This window comes from Trachurus trachurus (assembly GCF_905171665.1).
Source record: "Trachurus trachurus genome assembly, chromosome: 14".
NCBI classification, from domain to species: domain Eukaryota; kingdom Metazoa; phylum Chordata; class Actinopteri; order Carangiformes; family Carangidae; genus Trachurus; species Trachurus trachurus.
The window spans coordinates 13,761,579-13,780,897 of NC_139903.1; the positions used below are offsets into that span (position 1 = coordinate 13,761,579).

The window sequence follows — 19,319 nt, forward strand, 5'->3', positions numbered from 1 at the left end:
CACTCAGGTGGTTGTCGCCTACAAATAATTTCCTATAATTCCTATAAGTGCTATGCCTATAAATAAACGTAATTGTTATCATTATTTATAGATTATTGTCATAGTTTCAACTAAGTGAAGGAAAATGTGTTTTCAATATAGACCCATCTAACCCACTTAGGCTATCTGTGAAATGTAAGATGTTCAGGCCTGTGTGAATTAGCCTACACAAATACATGGGAGTTACTTTACCTCTGCTCTCTAATAGACATACAGGTGGATTTCAGACTCGGATATCGTGGATACCTTCCAGCACGGCCAGCCAGCCAAGCCAACAACATTTTAGTAGTCGGTCAGGAGGAGAAAGGTGAGGAGCCGGGGAGGCTGACAGACAGGATATGGCTCCTCGCGCGGCAGTTCCTCGAGCCGCCGACAGGTGGTGTGTGTGCTGCGTTCACAACAACGAAAACACAAACTGTACCTTTGCTATGTGTTAGCCACCGACGAGCTTCCCAACGCTAGCTAGCAAATAAAACCATTATTTTTTTTTAGTTTCGGGAAATGACAGTTCGTGCAGGAAATTAAAGGAAGCGTCTTCTCTACAAAGTCCGCAACGTTTTGGATGATTTGCTTTTTTTAGACCGTCTTTGATTTAAAACGAGGTAAGTTGTAAAATGGCGGATAGCTACAACGTTAACATCCAGGGAGTTTGTCATTGATGCTGCCTTTTTTTTTTTTTTTTTTAGCTAGCTGGCCACACGCCTGATTTTAATGTCGACACGAGTCAGTAACATAGAAATGCGCGATTTTTATCACAATACATTTAAATTAGCGTGATTAACAGGGGGCGAGCTCGGCTAAAAGCTTCGTGTGAAGTCGTGGTCTCTGTATAAACCAGCTGCAGGAGCTAAAAAACACAGCAGCAGCAGCAGCAGCAGCAGCAGCAGCTAATCTGTGGCTGTAAACGCACCAGGAGCCTGAAGTGGTTCGTGGCTCGGTGCGAACAAACTAGTACCAAGGAGAGGGGTCTACAGGTAGCTAGATAATGCCTCTGCTAATATCACATATCAGTAAGATCAGCTGGTTTTTAGCTGCTTGGCACGTCGGGAAGAGATGAGAGTGGATGGGAACGAGCAGCAGCAGCAGCAGGCTCGGAAACATCTGTGCTGGTGTTTGTAGCTCGGAAGTATACAACTGCGCATGCTAGGATCTGTTTTTGGGGATCGACTTGTTTTCGTTTAGAAGACGAATTAAAGTCAAATAAACACATAAAAACATGTGAGATTAATTACAGTATCTGTGCAAGGAAGGATCTAATTTGTATATTTGCAAAAGTCAAGCGTCCATCCCCCATTATTAACAGTGTCAGGACTCTAAGAAGTTCAGAGTAAGAGAAACAACCCGGACATGTTGTTTACACGACTACAGTATATGCTGAAGTCAGGGATTTCCCTTTGACATTTGTGTCAACCTTCTTCCTTCTTTTTACAGTCTATGGTGTCAACCAGCAAGAACCCAATGAATGGTACATGCAGTATAATCTAGTGTTGGTCCTTGAATGCAGCAGCCATCCTGCTCTGTAAAGGCTGTGTGTGTTTGTGTGTGTGTAACCATTAGAAAACTACCAGCCTGTCCTGCTCAGGCCAACTTCAAGTTCAACATTGGGTGAAGAGGTCATTCATTACAAATCTAATAGTAAGAGAGGATTAAAAGGCACATCACCTGCTTGCCAGTGTGGCTACCAAGTTATTACTACACTATATCACTGTCCTGGTGTGTTTATGTGGCAACACCCTAACTGGAAGGAAGACAAGAAAACATTTAATTATAAAAAAAAGAAAAGAAAAAAAGTCAATACATTTTCACTGTTCAGTTGCAAAAACTTCCTAAATTTGGTTTGATTACAAAAATTACAACTGAGCTTCTTTCATGCACCTTCATTGTTGTATTGGACTGGACAGTTTTAAAACCCATGTACAAACACTGACTTTTTCCATTACTAAAGCTGATTATCAAAAAATGTTCAGCTTTACTGGATTCCCACCATTTCTCAGTCCAAACGGATGCTGTCAGACTGATTATTTTTTCTGAGCTGCAGCCAATAAACCCAGATTGTTTAATGAATTAAAGGGACAACGAGGAGTTTTGGAAAAGCGAAGCGTTTTCACACTACATTTATGAGCCTCCGCGCGCACCGTACATTTCTTTGACCGGCGCAAGACAGACTCATGTTTTCATTCATCAAGAATTAAAGTCAGAGGTTCAAAGAGGTTCACATACCACCGTAGTTCCGACCATAAACGGCGATTCGGCGGCGTTATTCTCATAACTCGCCATGAAGGAAACGCTGGTCGGCTCGACCAGCATTTCCGCCACCACTAATAATTACAAAATAACGATAGAGACAGATCGATATATTTAGCGAAAATGGGCCCATTAACAAGTGTGGGTAGCGGAGATTCATCCACATTAACGTGAGACTTTTTTATAACCGAATAGAAACTCCTCGTTGTCCCTTTAAGCAAAGCATGCATTGATGATGCATGATTATGTTATTCATATGTCAAAACGCAATGTTCATATAATTGATTAAATTACAGAAACACTAGGTAGTAATAATACGCTGCAGGAACGTAACATTTTGTGATGCAGAGAATGACAAAAACTGTAATAAAATGTTATATGTCAATTCAGCTGCACAGTTTGGGACTGAAAAGCAAATGTGGAAACTCAGATTTATCTCCTCAGTCAGGCAAGTTGGATCTGTGAGTTCTCGTGTGTTAAGTGAATGAAGAGTGAAAATAAAAGCAATGACAGAAAAAATCATCCCCATTAAAGCCTGTTACAAAAGCTTGGTTGTTGAGAAAAGCCCTGAACATGACAAGAATGAATTAGGGCTCTATCAAATGATCCTATTTTCTTTGAATATTTAGTTGAGGTTAAATCAATCACTTTTTTCTACTGGGGAAAAAGTAATGAATAATGCCTCATATTATCCCAAACCCTAGGGAGGCATCCGCAGAGAAAAGCAGAAAATCTTGATGTTTCAGAAGCTGTGAGTGGAAAATATGAATTATTTTTTGACAGAGAATGGATTTAAATGGGAACATAATTATCAAAATTGTTGATTAATTTTCTGTGCCAGGCCCCTTTTCCACATCAGACATTTGGCTTTGTAGGGAATCGTAATAGCAGTTTTACTATTAACATAAACAATAGTTCTGGATAGGTTCTGTTCATCTGTGCCAGTGTGCTAGACAGAGCCAACACGCACAACACTAGGACTGGGTTTCAGCCATTTTTCAGTTCATTATTTATGTCTTTGCTTTTTTGGGGGGCTTTGCAAATGTTTCTTTTAAAGCTATGAGATGCAGCCACTGTGCCAGTTAGTGGTGAAGAATAAGAAACCACACGCTACCACTACAGTTAAGAGATGATGTCAGATGTGGTGAGCTCATGGGCAAAATTTCACAACCTGTTGTATCTATGGGGGAAATCAGTCATTTACACAGGCATTTTTTTTCTGAGTAGTTTCCATGCAACTAGTGGAAACCACCACTGAGCTATGACAGAGACTGTTAAGGGATTTCTTGTGTTCACAGGTACATGACTCATTTACATAAGATGGTAGTGGTTTGCTTTCAGTGAAGCTATAGCTGAGGAGATAGATAGATAGATAGATAGATAGATAGATAGATAGATAGATAGATAGATAGATAGATAGATAGATAGATAGATAGATAGATAGATAGATAGATAGATAGATAGATGATAGATGATATGTGAATATACAATTGCTCCACACTCTACTATTGTCATGTAAAAAAGATATAGATAGATAGATAGATAGATAGATAGATAGATAGATAGATAGATAGATAGATAGATAGATAGATAGATAGATAGATAGATAGATAGATAGATAGATAGATAGATAGATAGATAGATGGATGGATGGATGGATGGATGGATGGATGGATGGTCATCTACATCAAAGAACGTATGTAAGATACTCCAATGTACGGTGGTTATAAAATAAAATAGAATAATAAAAGGTTAAAACAAATGAAAATGACAACAAGAAACCCTACTACCCTACATAATAATGTGTGTTTGAGAGCCAAAGTGTCAGGCTCGTTCATCATAGAGCTTAATGTGCTCTGTCTCACCAAAGAAGCAAACATGTTATTTATGAGACTTATTACATTTTGTCCTGAAACCGAACCGCCCCTAAGAACTAGATTTGGTTTTGACTTATTGTAGCTTGTGTCAGTGTCGACTCTCATGAACAAACCTCCTCTGATTTGTCTTGTTTTCCAGGTGCAGTTGAAGAGACCCCCCTCTCGATTGAGCTCCAGAGCAGTAGAGGCACATAACTCCAGCCGATCCAGAAAATGTTAAAGAAATGATAGCAGCGCAGGATTTGCACACAGAGTTTCAGTTTCCTCAGTAAGCAGCAAACTTTATGATCAAATTAAACTTGAATGTTTTATTCATGTCCCTAGAAACTAACAAGTCATTTCTGTGAAGTCTGTGCTGACTATATACGTGTCGTCCGCAGAGAGGCAGATTCTCAGTTGTCTTCAGATACAGACCTTGAGGATCCTGATGGCAAAAATGCAAAGACGGGAAAGGGCGTGGTATGTTTTTATCAAACCGTATATCCTCATTTATCCATTTACTCATATCTCAGTAATCAGGGTCACAGGGAGGCTTCATTCAATCCCAACATGAACTGAACATCACCCTGGACTGGTTCATAACAGGTCGGACACAGAGGAGAAACAGTGTGATATCATGTTGCAGCTGTGCCCGATCAGAAAAAAAAAAGTTAATACTGTATCACTGTGTGCATCAAATGTCTGTAATACAATTTAGTCCTGCGTTAAATTCCCAGCAATCACATAAGATATTCAGTCGACATACACATGTGATGCTTGTTCACTCAGAGTTATGGTCCATCAAATATCTTTGTCCTCAACAGGCAGCCAGGAAAGGGAGGAAGGCGCCCGGAGACAAGGCCAAAGGAGGAGGAGGGGGAGGGGGAGGGGGGAGGACCCCTGGTCTTGGCTGGGTGAACGGCCATCACCAGGAGAACGGGATGGAGAGCACGACCCTGTTCGAGGTGGTTAAAACGGGCAAGAGCGCCACACAGGTGAGTGCACACTGGTTTGGTGGCTGTGGGCCATTTGGATTTTAATTAAACTGTGATGTGTCTGGCATAGCAGCATCAGTCATATTCTTAGGTTTGTTTTTAAAATGTAATTTGGATTTGATGCATGAATAAATTATTTTTGGTCGGGTTTTGACTTCCAGTCTGTCGTTGATGACTGGATCGAGGCGTACAAAACTGACAGGGACGTTGCTCTGTTGGACTTAATCAACTTCTTCATTCAGTGCTCTGGCTGTAAAGGTATGTAGTATATGACATGATGAAAGCAAATGAATACGCATAATTTTTTACTGACATTTTTGTGCGTGCTTCTTCATGCAGGTGGCGTAAGCGGAGAAATGTTCAGAAATATGCAGAACTCTGAGATCATTCGAAAGATGACTGAGGAGTTTGACGAGGTAACGCAGCAGGCTGTGTTTTTCTTTAATTCAATTTAAGTAACTTAGAATAAAATAAAAGCTCAGATGATTTGAATTATTGATGAGCCTAGGAAAGAAATGTTCAGACCTGGTTTCAAACTGTCTCAAGTGAATCAATCCCAAGTGGACAGCTCAAAGTACAGACGTGAACCCAACCCACCCACGACGCACTCAGACGTGTCTATATGTTCTGTCTCTACTCTAGTCTACTGATGTCCTTTACCTAATTAGATCCACCACCGTTTCATGATGAAGTGGAAATATGTCACTATTTTTCCAATGGATACATGTTAATTTCATTGTAAGAGCTGTGCACAGAGCATTAATTCACTCGACACCTCCGGCTCACGCTCTTTCTCTCCGCCGGACGATCACAAGTGGTGTTCGAGTCGCATTTTAAAGCAGGTGTGAACAGGCGTACTCGGGGTTGATTACTCTGATTGGACGTCAATACCAGGTCTGAACGGGGCCGGTGTGAAACAAATGTGTTGCTCCCGACCTGAATCTGATTATCTCTTTAAAACAGGACAGCGGGGACTATCCATTAACTATGTCAGGGCCGCTGTGGAAGAAATTCAGGATCAGCTTCAGTGACTTCATTGCCGTGCTGGTGCGTCAGTGTCAGTACAGCATCATCTACGACGAGTACATGATGGACACGGTCATCTCACTGCTCACCGGCCTGTCTGACTCCCAGGTCAGAGCGTTCAGACACACAAGCACACTGGCAGGTGAGTGTAAAGTGCAGCTCAGTGCTCTGCATCTCTGCACCACGGCTCTCTCTCTCACACACTCTCGGTAGAATCGTTCAGAAGCCGTTGTTGCCTCAGGTGTACTGTGTATCTGATCCCTGTCGTCTCTGCCAGCCATGAAGTTGATGACAGCCTTGGTGAACGTCGCTCTCAACCTGAGCATCAACATGGACAACACACAGAGACAGTACGAGGCAGAAAGAAACAAGGTCATTGCAAAAAGGGCCAACGATCGGTTGGAACTGCTGTTACAGAAGCGTAAAGAGGTGAGAGGAGAAATAAGTTGTTTAATTTTATTTAAACCTTTATTTTAACTCGTTGGTCACTGAGGTTTCTCTTATTTACAGGGACGAGTTTACAAGCAGTAGTAAAACATAAATACAATTACATTGAATAACAATTGCAGCATGATTTACAAAAGTCAGACACCATACGTTTAAAATCAACAAGAGAGGGAATATTCTCCAGCCCCAAAGTATGTTGGAGAATATTCCACGAGTTTGGAGCATAAAAGGAAAAGGCAGATTTACCAAGCTCTGAATGTACAAAAGGGACCTTAAGAAATAATAAACCACTAGAGCGAGTAGAATAAGATCCAGAGCGGCATTCTAATAGAGATGAGATGTAGGGGGGCTGTTTATCAGTAAGGGCCTTGAAGATGAACATAAACCAGTGCTTCCTGCGTCTGTCAGAAAGGGAGGACCAACCAACTTTTTCATATAGTAAACAATGATGAGTGTCATAACTATCCTATACTCAATATTTGTATCTGCAAATGCTTCATGAGAAAGGTTTTAGAGAGGTTTAGAGTTTACACAGGACTACGATTTTATTTGTACATTTCATGGCAACAGCTTATGCAGTGCAGTAGCTGCTCTGAGAAGCGTCTCACTCCGACAGCTGCCTCAGGCTCTTTGTGCAGCTTTCTCTCTGGTGTCATCCTCTGCTGAACCGACAGCGTAGCATCACCTGCTGCAGGCTGCAATACTCTCTCATCTAATGCCTCCGTGTCTGTTTCGTCCTCTTGACTCCCACTTACATTAGTCACTTTTCTGTAGCAATCATTTATCGTATGTTAAATCACTTCCTCTTCATTTCTGTCACGCCACATTTTCGAGTTGGTTTCATTTCTCCGGTAGATTATACTGACACTTCTGAATGAATCTGCTGTATGAAATTATTTTACTCTATGGTGACATTTCCCCTGGCCTCCACACATGGAACAGAGTAGTTTTCTTTGTATTGAAATTTTGAGTGATGAAATTTCATAAACTCACACCTTCTCATGAGCATGTGGCACAGGCTGAAGTGAAATGTCAAAAAATCCGATTTAAAAACCAAAACTAATGATGAATTTTATGCTGTTGAAATATTACCTACCCTCTTCCTCTGTGTAGCCCCACTTACTCCATCCTGCTGCTGTAAATAAACCAAATGTGTATTAATACATTTCTGAAATTCATCATCACAAAGTAGGAAATAACGTGAAACTAAATTCAGCATTTTGCAACCCATTTCTACGCTTAATGCCAACTACTTCTTCATAGGGAACCAGACGTCTTGAGGTTGACCAAATCTTGAGGTTGAAATTTCTTGAAAAGAAGGAGATTAAAAGAAACAAAAATAAAGTCAAGGGGAAAAAAAACCCAAAACCCTGCTCAAATGATTTATCTTCCCACAAACCTTTTGAAATTCATACTTTCAGATTTTATATGTTGGGGAACAAACAGAGCAGAACAATTGGATTTTGTTTTGGTTATTTTTGTGCAAATTATTTAGAAAGTAACACTTTGCGTTTTTCTTTCAGCTTCAAGAAAATCAAGATGAAATTGAGAACATGATGAATGCAATTTTCAAAGGAGTGTTTGTTCACAGATATCGGTACGTGAATCCTTCAGTGACTTTCCTGCTCTGTGTTGTCTGTGAGATTTCACTGAGGTGCCGCGTACACTTGAATCTCATCTCAACAGGAGGAACCTTGAAATGAATATTTTTTGCTATTTGGTGCCCTCTAGTGTAACATCACTGCAACCACATCAATGAGTCCATGTTTGTGTTTTACAGTTTGAAATCACTTCTGAACCGTTCTGTTTACTTAATGTAAATCACTTCTCTTTTGTTTGCCAGTGATGCCATTGCAGAAATCCGAGCTATTTGCATCGAGGAGATTGGAGTGTGGATGAAGCTGTACAGCGACGCCTTCCTCAATGACAGCTACCTGAAGTACGTCGGCTGGACGATGCATGACAAGGTGAGCTTATAGAACATCTGTGTTTCATGTGATATCCAGATTTTTGTCCAAGAGCAGTTTTTCCATTTAAAAATATGATTTACCAACACTCCCATACTCCCGTATATTACTACTTAAACATTAAACATTTCTAAATCCTTTCAGTATTTGTAATTTTTCTGTCATTTTTGTCACAATATCATGTGAAGTGACCAATAACTATCTTCAAAATAAAATACCTCATTTCTGTAGCTGTATGAATCCAAATTAATCACTTGAATAGTATGATTAAGTGAAAAGAAAAACCTGTTAAAAAAACACTAAAATAATTTGAAATTTTGATAAGAATCAATATATACATTGTTTATATTATTTCAACTTCTAACCTGACATTAAAATAACCAATACAAATCTTTCTGCCGTCACCTGGGAACAAAAGTTATGAAAAGCAACAACACGACAATAGTTTGATCACTGTTTTCTCTGTCGTGTCCCTTTATTCATTAACACCTACATATTTTTGCATTTCTATGTGGTTAATATTCATTGTATTTCTACTGTGTGCTTCCAGCAAGGTGAGGTGCGACTGAAGTGCCTGACCGCCCTGCAAGGCCTCTTCTACAACAGAGAGCTCTGCACTCGACTGGAGCTCTTCACGAGTCGCTTCAAGGTGAGTCCAGTCAGATGCTGCCAATCCATCATTAAATAATCATGCTGTTGTGACTGTTGTATTACACTCATGCATGATATGACAACCAATGTTATGGAAACATGATGAGACATAAACTCTCTCTCACTGACAGGACCGCATTGTGTCTATGACTCTGGATAAGGAGTATGATGTTGCAGTACAAGCCGTTAAACTTCTGACGCTCGTCTTACAGTGAGTACCTCAACTCCCCCTGTGTTTATTTTTGTTTTATGAAAGTGTGTCATGTGATAATGTATAGTAATAATATAATTTAAAGTCAACACAATGATTGCACCAGATTGCAATTTTAATTTGATACACTTTGTTTCACTGTTCAACATTGTTGTTTCTGAGGTGATTTTTGCTTTTTCTGAACTGGGTAAGATTATTTTGAAATTCGACTGGTATTTGTCACTGAGAAAATTCACATTTCATTAAACAGGAGCAGTGATGAAGTTCTGACAGCAGAGGACTGTGAGAGTGTTTATCACCTGGTTTACTCGGCACATCGACCCATCGCTGTTTCAGCAGGAGAATTTCTGTTCAAGAAGTAAGTGTTCTGTTGTTTAATGGTGCAACCGAGCTGAGTGTCGTTTTTCCACTTGCCTGATTTTAGCAATGGCTCGATGACTCGTGGGTATTTTTCATTCACCTGCGTCTCATTGAGGCTGTGTTTTGTCAAGAAGTCCTGCGTTCAGCATGACAGAACTGTAACGTAGGCACATACATAGAATCACTTAAAGCAATATTACTCCACTACACTTCATTACACTCACCCTCTGTGTCTGTGTGGGCTTGGAAAGAGGCTCCTTTATAAAGGAGGGCATCTGTAGTCAGCTTGGATTCACAGCAGTGACCTTGTTTCATTGCAAAAAAAACATGTTGTGTAGCCAAGTGTTCTGTGAAACACATTAGATGAAATAGAAGCAAGAAATTAATATTCAGGAAATAAATAATCGAATTAAACAGTATAATGCATCTAAAATACACTATACACCTGACATGCATCTTAACACTAACAATCTGAAAAGACCAATAGGAAAAGACGTGGCTGCAGACATTAATCTCACCTTCCTTCATCAGACGTTTTGAACAATCTTTTGTCTTGTGCTGATTGAAGGCTCTTCAGCCATCGGGGTCCAGAGGAGGAGGGGTTACCCAGGAGGGGCAGGCAGAGCCTCAATGGCAGCCTTATCAAAACTACTGTCTTCTTCTTCTTGGAGAGCGAGGTAACCAGACGGCAACACTGTGCTCACTATCGTAAATATATCAACCATAAAAAGTCTGTCGATCTAGCTTTGAGGGTTAAAATCCTTCAATTTTGAATGGGATTAGATAAATGTCTAATAGTCTGTTGTTTAGTTGTTGTTTTTTTATCGAATAACAATGTATGGATGTTTCACAGCTCCATGAACATGGGGCCTACTTGGTGGATAGTTTGTGGGAGTGTGCGTCAGAACTGCTGAAGGACTGGGAGACTATGATTAGCCTGCTGCTGGACGAGCCCATGGCCGGAGAGGAGGGTAAGAGAAAACTCTGTTCAGATTCAGATCTTCCTCTGCAGTGTGAAGTTAAGGAGACGTTTTAAACTCCCTTTTTTTTGGTTCTCTCTTAGCATTGTCATTAACGTAATGTGTCTGTGATTTTCAGCCCTGACTGATCGACAGGAGACGGCTCTGGTTGAGATCATGCTCTGTGCTATTCGGCAGGCTTGTGAATGCCACCCTCCAGTAGGCAGGGGCTCAGGGAAGAGGGTGAGTGTCTGTAATCTTTTCTTTTTTCTTTTTCTTTTACCTTTTATTTTACCTCGCAAAACATGAAGAAGATTTTTTTTAAACAATTTTTTTTACAATGGCAGCCTGGCAAATGTCAGAGAAAATAAGCCACTTGACTTGACTACATAGAGCGGACTCAGTGTATGTCTTGAAAGATTTCATGTTGTTGACACGGTTTGTTTTTGTGCATGAAAAAGGTCCTGACTGCAAAGGAGAAGAAAACACAGCTGGATGATCGAACACGGATCACAGAGATGTTTGCCGTTGCGTTGCCTCTGCTACTGGCCAAGGTGAATTCTGCACTACAGCCAACCAGCTGAATGAGCCTGTATATGTACTTAGCATGTTTGATTTCTCACCAATCAATCACTCAACTGCCGTCTTTTCCTTTCTGTCACAGTACTGCGTCGATATCGACAAGGTGACCAACTTGCTTCAAATACCAAAGTACTTTGATCTTGACATCTACACAACAGGCCGATTAGAAAAGGTTTGTCAGTTTTCACAGTTGTTTTAAACAGTGCAAAATTAAAAAATGTAAAAATTATATGTAAAATAGCTCAGTGTCACTGAGACAGTGTTGTGTGTTTTCATGTTCGTACGCAGCATTTGGATGCTTTGTTGCGGCAAATCTGGGAGGTGATAGATAAGCACACAGACACTGAGGTCCTGGAGGCCTGCTCTACCACCTACCACTATCTCTGCAACGAAGAGTTCACCATCTTCAACCGCGTAGACATCGCCCGCTCCCAGCTTCTTGATGAGCTCGTGGACAAGTTCACTAGACTCCTGGACGACTTCCTGCAAGAGGTGGGGGCTGTCGCATGTTTCTGTGCGTGGATTATTTGAAAACATGCTCACAGTTTTTTCAATATGCTGGATTTCATGCGTTGGATCTCTTTTTTGTCAGGGTGAAGAACCAGATGATGATGATGCCTACCAGGTTTTATCTACACTCAAGAAGATCAGCGCTTTCCACAAGTAAAGAAATAGATGCAATTGTGCTTATGATTTAATTCATCATAGTGTATTCTTGTATATTAGTGAGATGTAATGTCAGTAACATTATTTGCATTAATGTAAATTATGTATATATTCTAATTTAATATTTAAAATGTTTCTCCCTCCAGTGCACATGACCTCTCCAAGTGGGATCTCTTCACCAGCAACTACAGACTACTCAACACAGGTCTGCAGAACGGGGATATGCCTGAACAGGTATCAAGGCCCTAACAGTAAAGACCCCTCTATACTATCAGTAACAGCAGTGATTTCAGTCACTGAGTGAAACGTCACACCTTCATCTGCCTGTTTTGTCTCCCCCCAGATTGTGATGCATGCAATGCAGTGCACACATTACATCGTCCTGTGGCATCTGGCAAAAGTTTCAGATGGTAGTTCGTTAAAGGTATTTACACGTTACTGGTCATTAAACTTAACAGAGCTTTTTCTTTGCCAACAAATTGTTTAAGAAATGTATTTTTTTGGCAGTGAGTGATTGAAGAATGAATTTAAACGTCACTTACAGGACTGTCGAACTAACCATTTGCTGCTTTTAGGGTGATATGGTGACCTTGAGAAAGCAAATGAGAGCCTTCGCCCTGATGTGTCAGCGTTACCTTAACAGCATCAACACTGGAGTGAAAGAACAGGTGGGATTATGCTGACGGGACTGTTGTTAGTTCCTGATGCGCCGCCTACACCGCCGCTCTTGACTACAGATGAAAATATGGTCCGTCACTATGGTCATAAATGCTGAGATGTTGTGTTCATTCCAGGCCTTCACCATACTATGTGATCTGCTATTGATCTTCAGCCACCAAATTATGTCTTCAGGCCGGGAACAACTGGAGCCTCTGGTCTATACACCAGACTCCTCTTTGCAGGCAGAGCTGCTCAACTTCATCCTGGATCATGTGTTCATTGATCAGGATGATGACAGCAACAGCACAGGTAAGAGTCAAGCACAGCGTGTTACCCAACCATGCTAAAATTTGTGAGGAATGAAGAGTTAGAGTTACATAAAAAAAAATTCAATAATTGAATGATGCTGTATTTTTCAGATGGACAGCAGGATGATGAAGCCAGCAAGATCGAAGCTCTGCACAAGCGAAGAAACCTTCTGGCTGCCTACTGCAAATTAATCATTTACAACGTTGTGGAAATTAACACTGGAGCAGACATATTTAAACAGTACATGAGGGTAGGTTTCAACCCCTTTTTTAAAGTGATTATAAAGAATTCCTACAACCCTGCTCCTCTTGTTAACTGTATTGCATGCTTTCCTCCTTAGTATTACAACGACTATGGAGATATCATCAAGGAAACCATGAGTAAAACAAGACAAATCGACAAAATACAATGTGCAAAGACACTCATACTGAGCCTGCAAAAGGTAAGATTGTTGACCCGTGTGGAGGCATCTTGTATCATTTGTTTCAGATAGATTAGTAGGTGATGCTACCAAATTTTAGAATAAAAACAAAATCTACTTTTATGTAAATCAATGAAGCATCACTTTTACAGCTTTCTCTTGTGTGCTTTCATAGTACATAAACAGAAAGGTTGTGGCCACATCTACACTGAATTATATACGGTAGTTATATTGACAGTAAAATACCACATGTCACAGAAGCCTTTAGTCTAAGAGGCAGATCCCTCGGATGTGAAACCACGTAAGAAATATAATATTTTCTTTTTCTCCTTTTGTAGTTATTCAACGATATGTTGTCTGAGCTTGGCTTCAATATCGACCGCTCCTCATCAGCCTTCTGCGGCATTAAAGAGCTTGCCCGGCGCTTCTCATTAACTTTTGGTTTGGATCAGTTAAAGACGAGGGAGGCTATTGCCATGTTACATAAGTAAGTAACAATCCTGATCCAAGACCATGTGGTTTTACAGCTTGGCATGCAGCTTAGCTCTCAAAATGCTGTGTATGTTTGAATGAAGAAAGTTGTTCATTCATTGTTTCCCTGCTGTGCAATAGGGACGGAATCGAATTTGCTTTCAAAGAGCCAAGTCCCCAAGGAGAGGGGAGTCCGCCGCTTAATCTGCCGTTTTTGGACATTCTGAGCGAGTTCTCCAGCAAATTAATGCGCCAGGACAAGAGAACAGTGTAAGTTGGAAGCAGATGGCGTGTGCAGAGATTTATGATTGTGGTGAGCACAAAGCTGCTCACAGGAACTCTTAAAACGTGCTGACTGTCATTCTGATTTCTGCAGGCACATGTACCTGGAGCGATTCATGACGTTTCAGATGGCCCTGCAGAGAGAGGACTGCTGGCTGCCCCTCATCTCCTACAGGAACTCCCTGCAGGCTGGAGGAGACGACGACACCATGTCTGTCATCAGTGGGATCAGCAGTCGGGGGTCCACCATCAGGAGCAAGAAGTCCAAACCAGCCACTGCTAGCAAAAGGAAACTGCCTGAAGGTGAGCAATTTAACAAAGTATCTTAGACATGAAGGAACATCCAGTGCAAACCTCCTTTAAACGAGTTGCCATCAATCCTTGCCAGACCCGGTGCATACATTATTGCAGCCACTGCATCTGTAAAATACAAGAAGTGTAAGAAATCGTTTTCTCAAGCAGAGGAGAACAGCTGCAGCAGTAGTGACACAGCCTGGATGAACCGTGAGCAGAACGTGCAGACGCCAGTGACGATGCATTCGCCCCACCTCACGTCCACGGTGCTGAGGGATCCAAAGAAGATGAGGCCAGAGGACAGCTACCCAGCCGCATACACCATGCCAGCAGAGCAGCATCCCCATCAGCCTGTGCCTACACAGCAGCAGCCACACCATCACAGCCAGGCTGCCATGGATTACAAGTACAAAAAACCTTTCTGCTTTCAGTGGCTTCAGAAAATATTCAGACCACCCCTCTTTTCACCTTTATTGTGTTGCAGCTCAAATTTAAGAGAGATAACATTTCCATTTTACCCATGAATCTACCCTCAGTATTTAAAGCAGAAGTAAGCGATCCGGTCGTTTTGGCTAACTTCCTGTCAGCCGATGGAGTTAGCAGTCCCCGCCCTCGTCATGGATCTATTGGTCCTCGTCCCTACGTCACCACATTCACGCGCATCCCTTGGCTGCACACACAGAGAGGAACGCCCCTTTATGGCGTTCTCTCTCCTCATTGGATAAAGGTTGTAGGATACAAGGAAAGTTTTCTCCTCGGTTTACAGCAGAGCAGAGTGACTGACAGAGCCGTGTTTCAGACCAAACACTCTATGTAAGTGATTGCCGTCGGAAAATATAACTATTTAAGACTTATATTAACACAAACATTCAGCTTACTTCTGCTTTAATGACAAAGGGACCACATGTGAAAATATATTAGAAATGAAAATCCTTGAAATGAACATTTGCAAATATTGCAAGTGTTAACAGTAACTTGTGCTATTTCTCTTTAACAATGGGCCTTATTGAAATTATGCTAAATACTGCCCACTGTCCCACAGTACCCAGGTCACCTGGATGTTGACACAAAGGCAACAAGCTGAGGCCCGTCAGCAGCAGGAGCGGGTCAGCATGCACTACGCCAAGATGAGGAACCACATGCAGCAAGCAATGTAAGATGTGGAGTACAATTTTCTCCACTAACTGGAGAGTTAAATGGTTTTTGATGTAACATTCAGCCAATGGACAGTATGAAAAAACACAATCTTCCTAATAATCCTTGTGCATCCCTTAGCCGCCGTGGCTCTGGACTCATGGAGGATGATGAGGAGCCAATAGTGGAGGATGTGATGATGTCATCGGAGGACCGCTTGGAGGACATCAACGAGGGCATGGATTTTGATACAATGGACATCGATTTGGTAATTTAAGAAATGTTAATCTGGTCTTTCTATAATGAAATGCAACACATCATGAAAAGTTATAGTACGTACACATTACAAACTCAGCAGCAACCATATTTTAACTTTCGGTGTAAGTCAAACGTCCATTCTGGTCTGGTCATGTTTTAGTGGTTATAAGTTTTATAAGCAAGTATTCTCCAAATTAAAGACAGCAGCATAGAAATATAAGAAAGTAACATTATTAGGATTTTCACATTAGTAAAAGGGAATGACTACATACTACATGCGTAAATGTTTAGCATTTAATTTAATATTTTTCATGGTTTTCTTTTTTTTTTAGTAATGAAGCTCAAAAACCATTTTGTATTGTTCTCACTGAGATGTTATTTTTTCAGCCGGCATCAAAGAATCGCAGAGAAAGAACAGAACTAAAGCCAGACTACTTTGATCCATCTTCCATCATGGACGACTCGGTAAGGCTTTTCACTTATTTACTTCATCTTTTCATTTGTTGTTATAGATGAGCTCCAATTGTTACTGATCATTTTTTAAGCCTGTTATCTCGAGGGTAGCTCAGTTCTCTCATGATAATGACTCATTACTTGAAGACTTACAAACACTACTCTTGGACATCACAATTTATAGGTTTATAGGTATCAGATACTCATCAACTGAAGGTGGCTCTGAAATAAGCATAGTTCTCTCTATCTTGTGGGACAGCAGTAATCATCACCTTAACTGAAAAGTGTTTACGCCCTAATGTTAAATAGCTGTGAGGATATCTATTTACATGTCAATAAAATCACTGGCATCTCAAATATTTACTTTGAGAACAGACAGTATATACAAAACTGAAATAGTTCTTATTGCTCAGTCCTTTATCCATTTGTGGGGGTGCTGTCCTTTTTAAAAAAAAAATAAAATACAAAAGTCTCAGTTTTTTTGACAAAAGGAAACACAGTTGGCCCACTGCCGCCCACAAAGTATGAAAAAAATCAAATCACATCAAATCAAATGTATTTGTCAAGAATATTAATTTGGTGATTTATTGTGGTTTGTAATATATTTTTTATTTTTTTACCAAATACTTTGTGTTTGTTTTTAGGTTCTCAATGTCTCCATGTACTAAAAGGAAGGACAATGTGTCATCAAAGATCCTTGGAAGATGAGATGTATGACTGTTATCTGTGAAAATCAGAGCGGCGCATAATGGACTACTATACTATAAATGGTTTGCGAGACACCAACGTTTGCCTCTTCAACACTTTGTTAAAACTTAGAGGGAGAGCTTGAATTTGAATTTAATTCTGATATTTACACACCAGACTTCTGTCACTCTGCAGGAAAAATGTTTCTGTTTTTCTTCAGTTGCCCGAAAAACAACTTGATGTTAGCTTTAACTACGGTGAAACTGTTTGGGTTAATTAAAGTGCCAGTACAGACATTATGTGGCAGGAACATGGTGAGGGGACAGTAACAGACTAAAATTCAAATTAATATTATATACCTTTAATATTTTTCATTCAGTAGACAAAAATTGTCTGATGTAAATACATAGTGGCCAATATACAGGTGAAGTGAACACAATTTCAGGAACACTAGTCGATAGAGATATTTTAGCCCTGTAAAATGAGACTACCTTTATGATGCTTGTAGCATTGATTTGTTGCTGAGAACTATAATGACACTGCACTTTGTCACAGGGGTGTTAATTCAACTCTATGGTAATTTTACAGCCATATTTTTAAAAAAAAATTATCAAAGGCTCCAATCAACGCCTCGCTGACACAATCTAAACAGAAACTGAAAACATTAACTTCAGGGTAATTGAATTGGACTGCATTGTAAAGGTGTTATTGATATTGTGTTCACCTATTGTACTCTTGAACTGTAGATTTTGGCATGGCATGTAGCCATATATTGAAACATGTACACAGTAAAGTATAATGTGAACTGGCGTCTCATACTGTTCAAAGGCCTTGCCACAGATGATATACGGCATTCTCAGATTTCTTTGTGATGGTATTTTTTAGAAATGTATGTGTTCTGCTTTTATACCTTATAGATGACTTTGATTTATAGATATTTTGTAATGACAATCAAATGTAAATTAATGGTTTCTAATCATGTTATTTCACATAGATGCTGAAATAATCCTTTTTAATGGAAATTATTATGTTACTATAGATATGGCCAGGTGTTTGTATTTTCTTTTCATCTCTATAACAAATGGGTGAAAAAGTAATCGCTAATTACAGTAGCTGAAATGTAGTACTTTGACAAATTGATGGCTACATCTAAAATTATTTTTTAATATTTGGAGGATTCACCACATCATAAAATTTTGACTCAACCTTAAACATTTTAATCTCTCCTATATCTTAAATATTTTTCTCCATTGTATTTTATCTTATATCTAACAACACAGACATGCCATAATTGCGATATTTAAAAGAAAGGATATGAAAAATGGTTGAGGGTGTGTGTTGTTTGTTTTATGTTGTTTTCTTTTCCAGTTTGCAAGTGTGCAGAGGATTTTTTTCCCAAAAAAAGAAGAAAAAAAAAAAGCATTTATTTGGTGAACCACTGTTGTGTGTGTGTGTGTGTGTATAAGAGTTATAGGATTATTATAAATTACAAAGTTTGAGAATTCTTTAGTCTCCTATTAATAGTATCAGAATTGTATATTATACAATTACAAGTGTGTAATATATTGTGAATTGGTGCTCATTTTATATTTGCATTTTCTGTTTGCTTGAAATTTTAGGGAAAGGTTAAAGATATAGAATGTAACTATTCAAAGTTAACCTACTAATTTACAAGTATACGTTACAGTACATTGTTTTGTTTGTCTTTCAGTGGATTGCTGCGATATTCCTTTACCTCTGTGTATTGGCCTGGCTGGCAGACTGAGATTTTATGGAAAAGGGTGCATTGATATTGTAGTTACAAACAAATCCCTAACTTCCTCAAAATCTCACTATAAACTGGAGAAACCGATTATGCGGTCTTATACATTACCATATACGTACATGCATAACAATTCATGTTAGGCAGATGAGAAAATTACATCTTAGAATTGCCTGTAAAGTAACAATCATTTCATTTGGGATCTGTTCTGTTTTGCATTGAACTGCTGATAATGTGCATACATCTGTATGTTTACACATATTTAAATATTTGTGTATATTAAATTTGTGTTTTTATTCTATTTACAAAGTCCCATTGCATCCTTTAAGATTTGTATTTATGTCTGGAGATGTAACATGAAAGAATAAACCATCTGCAACCATGTGATGATTTAAACACTCCTGTCATTCTCCACTTTCAATTTATCATTTGAATAATTAAATGTTTTATTGAATATCTCTAACATTTGCTTGTATTTCACAAATGTTATATTTCATATTTTTCTCCGCACACATGCATCCAGGAAACAATTATTTGCTTGTCCAAATGAAACTTAGGTGCTGTCAGGATTTGGGGTGGGCTGGT

General features: G+C 39.6%; 1 protein-coding gene across 2 annotated transcripts; it reads left to right on the forward strand.

The window, feature by feature from the left end:
- The first annotated feature begins 423 nt into the window (after positions 1–423).
- Positions 424–19,074, forward strand: stag2a (STAG2 cohesin complex component a). Of its 2 annotated transcripts, none has more exons than XM_083987242.1 (34): positions 424–645; positions 4,306–4,428; positions 4,541–4,619; positions 4,964–5,134; positions 5,296–5,392; positions 5,474–5,550; positions 6,098–6,302; positions 6,438–6,589; positions 8,131–8,204; positions 8,451–8,574; positions 9,125–9,223; positions 9,357–9,436; positions 9,687–9,794; positions 10,365–10,473; positions 10,650–10,767; positions 10,895–10,998; positions 11,217–11,309; positions 11,420–11,509; positions 11,626–11,829; positions 11,930–12,000; positions 12,150–12,237; positions 12,347–12,427; positions 12,579–12,671; positions 12,798–12,972; positions 13,083–13,222; positions 13,313–13,414; positions 13,732–13,880; positions 14,006–14,134; positions 14,241–14,449; positions 14,609–14,846; positions 15,483–15,593; positions 15,716–15,842; positions 16,220–16,297; positions 16,930–19,074. In XM_083987242.1, the coding sequence occupies exons 2-34, from the start codon at positions 4,385–4,387 to the stop codon at positions 16,951–16,953; spliced, it is 3,843 nt and encodes a 1,280-aa protein (XP_083843368.1). In that variant the 5' UTR covers positions 424–645; positions 4,306–4,384; the 3' UTR covers positions 16,954–19,074. The 2 variants fall into 2 exon arrangements, with proteins under 2 accessions (XP_083843368.1, XP_083843369.1); XM_083987243.1 differs by having other exon boundaries at positions 424–641; positions 4,300–4,428.
- Positions 19,075–19,319: the final 245 nt, after the last annotated feature.

Bases quoted from the DNA above. Each gene is read 5' to 3' on its own strand.
- stag2a (XM_083987242.1), top strand. From the start codon at position 4,385: ATGATAGCAGCGCAGGATTTGCACACAGAGTTTCAGTTTCCTCA. The intron at 4,429-4,540 runs GTAAGCAGCAAA...TGTCGTCCGCAG, and splicing joins ACAGAGTTTCAGTTTCCTCA to AGAGGCAGATTCTCAGTTGT. The intron at 14,450-14,608 runs GTGAGCAATTTA...TTTCTCAAGCAG, and splicing joins CAAAAGGAAACTGCCTGAAG to AGGAGAACAGCTGCAGCAGT.